The sequence below is a fragment of the Varanus komodoensis genome, unplaced genomic scaffold (assembly GCF_004798865.1).
Source record: "Varanus komodoensis strain SLA01 unplaced genomic scaffold, ASM479886v1 scaffold1, whole genome shotgun sequence".
In the NCBI taxonomy this organism is placed as follows: domain Eukaryota; kingdom Metazoa; phylum Chordata; class Lepidosauria; order Squamata; family Varanidae; genus Varanus; species Varanus komodoensis.
In genome coordinates, this window is record NW_025335268.1 from 20,813,545 (window position 1) to 20,822,213 (window position 8,669).

At 38.8% G+C, this 8,669-nt stretch overlaps 1 protein-coding gene across 4 annotated transcripts in view; it reads right to left on the reverse strand.

The window, feature by feature from the left end:
* CNST (consortin, connexin sorting protein) overlaps window positions 1-8,669 on the reverse strand; it is a 53,063-nt gene that overhangs the window by 38,501 nt on the left and 5,893 nt on the right. For all 4 annotated transcript variants that reach the window (XM_044419311.1, XM_044419291.1, XM_044419302.1 and 1 more), the window contains one exon: window positions 5,137-5,545. In XM_044419311.1, the coding sequence (XP_044275246.1) occupies window positions 5,137-5,491 (355 nt within the window). In that variant the 5' untranslated portion in view covers window positions 5,492-5,545. The remainder of the gene's footprint in view (window positions 1-5,136; window positions 5,546-8,669) is intronic.

Consider the following 8,669-nt stretch of genomic DNA (forward strand, 5'->3'; position numbering starts at 1 on the left):
CCAGTGCTGGTCTGTGGGAGATTTCCTGCTGGTCTGTGGAGGCCCACATCCCATTCACTGTGTACCAGTGTAGGGGTTGGTTGTGCTCCACCATCTCTTCCTTGGTTGGCATTGCATTCAAGGGGGGGTGGACTGGTGCTGTGGGGATGGGGGAGACAGCTTGATGGGAGCCGGCTGGGAGTAATGCTGTGCCGACTTTGGTTTTTTAAAATTTTTGTTGGCATTTTTTGTTGCTTGGTTTCTGGTTGTTTTGGAGAATTTTCTTTTTTCTGATTTGGTATTGTGTTAGGAAACTAATACACAAAATACTGTAGTATGTGTGTGGTGCTTTTTGTTTCTGCCTCAGCAGTCCCTGAGGTTGTTTTCCTGTTTTTGCTGGTCCCTAGCTGTGGAAAGGTTGAAAACCACTGCTCTAGATAACAAGAGCAAATAGGCAAGCCTCAGGCTACATGGTCATTCAAATACATATTACACACAAGTATGCACTATGCTGTATTTAAAGAAAATTAGGTCTTTTAGGAACTCTTGCTCTTAAATAAATCTCTTTTTGAACTCAGATGGGAGACAAAAGTAGCAAGGATTCCAGGAGAGCTGAAAAATGACAGATGCAAGCACACCATCCTGGCTATCTAGAAACATGTCTGGGACTCAACATGCAGTGACCTTTAATTTTGTTAAGGACTAAAAGGCAGAGAGAGTAGTATTCACTTTAAAATTTCCTTTGCTTTATGGCATAAAAAGCAGTATATTGTATGTAACATATTGGGAAGGAAGAGTTAATATGAATTCCTTGGATTGAACTGATTTCATTTGGGTATCAGGACAAACTTGTACAGCACTACCACTAGGACAAGACAATACAGAGATGTGCTGCTCAACACAACACTGGCTTATTAATTTACTCATTGTAAACATGGCACTGTCTTAACGTGCCTTGTAGTTGTTAGTTGCGAAGTCATGTCTGACCCATTGCGACCCCATGGACAACATTCCTCCAGGCCTTCCTGTCCTCCACCATCCCCTGGAGAACACTTAAGCTCACGCTGACTGCTTCCTTGACCCCATCTAGCCACTTCATTCTCTGCCATCCTCTTCTTTTGCTGTCAATTGTTCCCAGCATCAGGGTCTTTTCCAGTGAGTCCTTCCTTCTCATTAGGTGGCCAAAGTATTTGAGTTTCATCTTCAGTAACTGGCCTTCTAAAGAGCAGTCAGGGTTGATCTCCTCTAGGACTGACTGGTTAGATCGTCTTGCAGTTCAAGGGACTTGCAGGAGTCTCCTCCAGCACCACAATTCAAAGGCCTCAATTCTTCGGTGCTAAGCCTTCCTTGTGGTCCAACTTTCACAGCCATACATTGCAACTGGGAAAACCATAGCCTTGACTATACGCACTTTTGTTAGCAGGGTGATGTCTCTGCTTTTTAGTATGCTGTCTAGATTTGCCATAGCTTTCCTCGCCAGGAGCAAGCATCTTTTAATTTCTTGGCTGCAGTCCCCATCTGCAGTGATCTTGGAGCCCAGAAAAATAAAATCTGTTACTACCTCCATTTCTTCCCCATCTATTTGCCAGGAAGTGATATATCTACAAATAAAACTGTACTACTTTCATATATAAATAACAGATATAATATGTCATGCATTTTGTGAACATCAAACTCAGATTAAAGAGAATGACAGGTTAAATAGTAAAAAAAGAATAACTTACCTTCCTAATAAAACTGATATTTATTTAATTTATTATTCCTAATTAGCCTAAATCTAGGGCAATGCAACCCTATAGGAGCATAGAAATCATGTTTATTTTTTCAGACTATGTGAATATTGTTTAAAGTTGTACGAACACAACACAGAATGCTGAGTCAGTCATCCATTGATCAGTATTCTTACATTTAGTCAGAGGGGCTGACACAATGTGGTTACAGACACACTCAAGATATCATACTGGATTTAACTTCTTCCTAGAAAGAGCTCTCCAGACTTTTCTATACATCAGGAATCAACCCGTGGTGAATCCAAGCAAACATACCTTTCTAAGTACTAGTAACTGCAGGTCTGGATATTATTGGCTTCACAGAGAGCTAAGCAACTACAAAGTTTGTTATTGATTTTCATAATGACGTTTCAGGATCCTGAAACTTCCTTAGGTTGTGGGGGTGATCCTACTACAGCCCACCACTATAAATTTCCATATATCTTCAATACTTGGTCTTTTAGGTTGTTCTTAATCACAAGAATTGATTGAAATGCAAAATACTTTTCAACAAATAGTCTGAAGCTACCGCTGATGAACATTCAAACACCACCTAAACCCAGGATGGAGGTGTGCTTTCACTTTTTCTCTCTGTGTCAATGGCTTTCCTTAACATCTAACTGTGAAAACAACAAACATTTCAGGAAGTGTGGATATAAAGAACCTAGAAAACTGAAGCAGTCTATGGTTATCAGGAGCAGGCAACTTGATAGCCCTCAAATGTTTAGGACTACAATACCCATACATCCAAGTCACATGGTCAGTAATTAGAGATTATGGACATAATAGTCCAAAACACTTGGTGAGCATTACAGAATAGGGTAAGTTCCTGAACAAATATAGACTAAATTATTCAGGCTTATGCATGAGAACCTGTCACTGGTTAGGTCTCCCCTATGCTGACTATAACCACTTTTGTAGTAACTGCATCTTTTCCCTCAGTTTTCCATTTTCTTTTAGATATCACAATCTTCAAAGAGAAAACTTCTGACAGTACATTCAAAATCCTCAAATGGAACATCTAAGGAGCTGTAACTGTATTGCCCCTTTCTGATTTTTTTGCATTCCAGATTTGTGGAAATGTTTGTTGTGGCTGTTGCTGTTCCTGTTGTTGTTATTTTTGGTGTGGCTGCTGAGTTCTTTTCCACTAACAGGGCTAAATGGAGGCAGGGGTGACAGGGACATACACAGATGTCATGGCTGCATCTGTCCCTGCCAAAAATCCCTTATTAGGCCTTTTAAAGTTTTAAAAGGAAGCATGATTGCTGTCAACTGTCGAAACTCCATAAATGGGTTGGCATGTGCTTTTCCACTTTTCTGAGCACCTAGAGTTTTGGAAAAGAATGGAAAAGGGAGGGCATTGAGAATAGCCAAGTTCAACCCAAAAACAGGAGAGGGTGTGATTTATAAGCTGGGGAAATAAAAATCCCCTTGCAGCTTCACTTCTTACTTGCACAATTCTGATCTATAAAACCCTGTGCTCAATAATAAGAATTTACAAATAACTTTGTGCAGCTCTTGTACCCAAAGGGAAAAAAGCAGCAAACCAGTGACAGTCACTCCACAGTGTCACTTGTGCACTTTGAAAGGCCTGTCAGAGGTAAAACTTCAGAGATCAAAAAGGCAATTTTCGTCCAAGAAAGAAAGACAAGGTTAAAACAGGACAAAAAATACTTCAGTGACTGTAAAAGGGGTTGGCGTCAGTGTAGGGAGAGAAGTTCAGTCACATTGCAGAGTCCCATGGGACACCTTTGGGTGAGGAGGCAGATGGGGGAAGAAGTGGGGACAACCCATGGTGAATCCAACCATCTGTTGGCTGCATGAACACTTCACACTGCATCATTAATTTGCAGGATGGCTTGTTGTGATGTCTGAATATGATCTATGTCTCATTTTGTTTTCTATGAAAATATCTTGCATAACATATTGCTGCCTTTTTTTACCAAATCAGGCACAGACATGTCCTTAAAATAATGGGGGAAAACACTTAATTTTTCACTTTGATGTAATTGAGTTTTGATTGCAGGATGAGAATCAACTGAGGGACTGTGAAAATAAACTACAGCTTGTTCTGTCATCTGCCAGATGCACAGGGCTATAAACCTCTGAAACAAGTAACTATCATCTATTTTTTCAACAGATCATATGATCTTATGCACTAAGATCCTACATAATCTTGTGAATATACGAAGCTTATGCCATTAAGTTGTTTTCTTTCTTACAAACAGCATAAGCCTCAAGCTAAGATGCTCTCACTACAATGGAGTAAAACCAAATTTAGTTTTAACAACATCTACCATTTGCTTAGCATGAGTATTACTTGCTGCAGTTTTCTTTGAACAGAAGTTTCCTGTAGGTCCCACTATTCAGACACACAATGCCAATACTCTTCACTGGAGTAGCAAGATGGAGGTGCAGTAGTTGTGACCATGTTCTCCCCCCCCCACCCCCGGAGCAATCACATCACAAGGTAAGAAATCTATATTACTTTTGCATTTTGATTTCAGACCTGTGCTGCCACATGATGAAACTGAAGGCCAAACATGAAAGTTTGTTCTAAAAATATATACAGATCTATTTGAATATATTTACAACTGTGTTAATGTACCTTTGTTTTATATATGTATACAAATATATGAGCTATGCAATAGCCCTCTAAATCCATTTTTGTTAAAGCCCAAGTGTTCACAGCATGCTTTTTTCAGCAATGACTAGCCTATCAGTATCTAAATTATTTTTATTTATGTTAATATTTATATACTGCCCCTTTTCCATAGGTTCATAGTTAATCCTTAGTCATCCTTTACAAGCTGGAGTCTGGTTCACATCTATCCGCTATCAACCCAGTTCTATTATTTCCAAAACTTGCTGTGTGCATATACTGTTCTCTCAACACTTATTGTCTTTAAAGAAAAAAGTGAGAAAAGGCTTAAAGTATGACATTAATTATGAATCATGCGATATACATACTTTCCACCCTATTATTAGTTTCCCAGACTTCTCATGAGCACTGGTTTCACAGAAAATTACCAGATACACAAATTCTCATCGTTCCATGGTCATGGTCCCCAATGACCTTAATATCACTAAAAATTCCACCTTGGCATATTACCCAGCTGGGAGCAATTAATATTGCAGTGTACCATGCAAATTCCACTCAAAAGAAGAAGAATAGATAATAAGCCATGGAAGGGAATAAGACATTCTTTTTTTAGCATATGAGTTATTCAAGCCTGGGATGTAGGATTAGATGGGAAGGTTGGACAGCTGGACACATTTGAGTCTAGTAAGACTGTAAACAGCTACACTTAATGTGATTAATGTGAAGGAGACTAATTCAGAGAATTAGAGCAAACAAAATTTGTATGTGTTTAGGAAACCACTATACCTTTCCCACTGGAGCCTTTTATTTTCATTGAACTCTTTTTTTCAGAGGCACATTTTTCTAGAATGAGCATAGCATCTGTAGTAAAACTTGTAGATGGCTTGTCACTTTCATCTTCTTGGCAACATGATGTGTAGTCTCCACTGTCCTCATTATTATTTATGCTATCCTGCTCAACTCTTCCCATTGTATCATCACTGCTTTTCAGGGCATTGGGCTTGCTGCCATTAAGCTGATTTTCATTTTCATCTGGAGAAGAAGCCAAGCAAGTTTTGATCTTTGCTAAGTGTCCATCGGTATGAAGCAGGTCTTGTAAATTTAACTGCAGGTCATCTGTGGGAGATTCCCCGTCATCCATTAGAGCGTTCCCACAGTGAACTTTATGTCCAGTTTGCCCAATTGATTCTCAGCTCTAAAACAGACAAGTATCAAAGTCAAGTATTAACCAAACAATGATATCACTTATACCAGAGGATCTCAACCTTTCCTTCACCATAGACCCTCTTTAAATACCTTTTGTGGCCATGGACCACCAAGACTGAACTCAAGATTTAAAGCACTAGACTGCAGCAAATATTTATTTCAATTTTCTCATGTTGGGCCTTCAAATTTAGAGAAGGGAAATAAGTTAATCTGTTAATGCACACACTCCTATTATAATACCTTTATTGCAATGATTCCATATGAATTTCAAATAATAGTATCAACACTCTTTTCACTCAAATGGCTCATTTTATGGTATTTTGACATGCTAATTCCAAATTTGATGTCAATTTTTACATTAAAATTTGATGAAAAGTTTTTACAATTCTTCTCACCACCTCCCTTGCTTGTCTGTGTTCAGTCACTGTAGATTTTTGTTTATGGGTCCAGGGCCGCTCGGAGTCATTCACTTGCATGTCCTCAGTGTGTGCAGACACAGCTATTTGCCATAGGAGAGCTACTCTCATAGCCTGATACCTCTGATTGTTAATTAATTGAGGCAATAAGTAAAAAAAACCTCAATTAAAAAGTTTCACAAAACAAGCATGGAAAATCAAGTTTTTGTTCTTTTCCTATTCCCTTTTGTTTTCATTCTTTCACTCACTCATTCATTCAGATATAAGCCTTCATGGACCCCCTGTAACAATATTGCAGCCCCACGGGGTCCACGGACCACAGGCTGAGAACCACTGACTTATACTATGTAAGGTGAGAGTAGATTGAACTTTATATTGTTTTTGGCAATTTGATTCCAGAAAGTCAGCATTTCACAGTTGTGAAATATAATCTCTATAGCTTCTAAGCATGAAAGGATTGCTCTTCTAAAAATGAAGTAGCTACTTCAAATAAAAGCTCTTCTCAAAGTTCAGAAATATGCAGGTGTGTATTTGTTAAAGCTGCAAATTATCTAGATTAGCCATAGTCACACACTAATTGAAAAGATGCTATTTAACAAAAAGATGTCTAGCCAAAGAAAGAGGTTCCATTGTAATTAGGAAAACTGTTCTATCAGCCCTATCATTTAGCAATTAAATAAATTACACTTCTAAAATGTGCTTAAAATCTTAAACGTCTACATTATGATTCTACACCATTTTTCACAATAGAGGAAAATGAAACAGAAGTACTTAAATGATTGCCTAGCAATGAAGGAATCAGATAGGCCTGTGCTTACACAAGTGAACATCTGTGCTTAAAATGAAGAGATATATCTCTCCATCAAAAAAATACTCATAAAAGACAGCTTAATTTCAATATTGAATAGATTTTCAGACACAAAACCCAGATGTTTGCTGATTTAATCCAACATTAGTTGGTTTGGAAAATCAAAGCTGAATGTAGCAAACTGCCTGTTGCCATTGTATTACTATTAAACATAACAGTATGTCAGGAGGCTGGGAGATATTCTAGAAGACATTTAACAGAACTGTTTGGAATAACTAGCTAAGTAACTACCATAAAAATGAAAAAAAAGGTATGATTTCAGTGAAATCAACATTTCTTAGTAACAGCAAAGTAGTTACCCAAATTGATTGAACCTTGATATTAATTATATAAATAGAATGTTTTAAAAGAAGGATTATCTTTAGATCCAAGAATATTATTTTACTTGAAGAATGTGTTTCTTAATAAAATGATTCAGCAGGGTAATCGAATTTTTCTGATTGCTAATCTACATGTAATAGAAAGAGAGAGTTTTCCATTTTTTAATATTAGCTCTGTGAAGGGGCATGGGTAATCTGAATATATTCTGAAGGGGCAGAATATAAAGTCTAGTATCATATAATACCCTTCATACTTTACCTACTTTTGTATTACTTCAGTAAATTATTCTAGAATTTAACACAAAATCCTTTCTTTTTACTTCTAACTTAAAATTTTAGTATTTCATATTTAAAAGAACTAACCATCTTATAGTACTTATGTCTTCAGCCTTACTGAAGTTAACTCACCTTCCTCCTTCAAACTATACTAATGTAATGTACATGTAGAATTGGAATATAGCCTTCCAGTTTGCTAAGGGAGAGTAATATTTCCAGCTGAAAAAGGAGCAGCTTGCCAAGAGAGCTATTCAAATTATTCTTGTCACACATGACTTATAAGTGTTGTTTGGTAAATTTCTTGTGCTTTTCAGTAAGGCTGAATTAGCATATATAATACCCAGAAAACCTATAAGTAAATACAGTTGTTGCAACAGTATGTTATTATTATCTAATGGACCACAACATGGTTACTAGCAATTACCATTTTTTACTTCAAAGAATACAGAATGTAACTATTTGGGATCTTAAAAACTGAGAAAGAAGACATGCTACTACAGCAGTAGGCCACTGGTGGTCTTTCAGATGTTTTGCTCCCATCAGTCCTAGCTAGCAAGGCCAGTGGTGTTCTCCTACTTAATTATGGAACACTGCCTGTGGGGGAAAGCATGTCTTCCAAGATTAAGTAACACTATACCTTTGGAGTCTAGTCACTCTTTACAAGTGTAACAGTTGAATTAAACTTCAGATGTGCTAATACAGTGGTACCTCAGCTCACGAACACCCTGGCTCACGAACAAATCGGGTCACAAAAAAAAAATACTGAAAAATTTTTACTTGGGTCACGACCACCACTTTGGGTGGCGACCAAGATCGCAGCCCCCCCCCCCCCCCCCCCCCCCCGGAGGGGAGATGGCCACGATGGCAGTTCCATTCATGCAGGGAAGGCATCTGTGATCCGGGGCGCGCTGCTGCACTAAAGACGGGTGCAGCGAAGCAGAGCTTTGGGGCAGACTGCCGAGAATCTACTTGTCATTCGTGCAGCAGCGCGCCGCTGATCACAGATCGCAGTTGCTTTCGTGCAGGGAAGGCGTCCATGATCAGAGGCGTGCTGCTGCAGGAAAGACGGAAGCGGCAAAGCAGAGCCGTGGGGGAGATGGCTGAGATTTTGCCTGTCTTTCCTGCAGGAGCGCGCCTCTGAGCAGGCACACCTTCCCTGCATGAACAGAACTGTGATCCCGGCCATCTCCCCACCCCCAGTTTGTACCCATCTCTCCCTCCCCCAGTGCACCC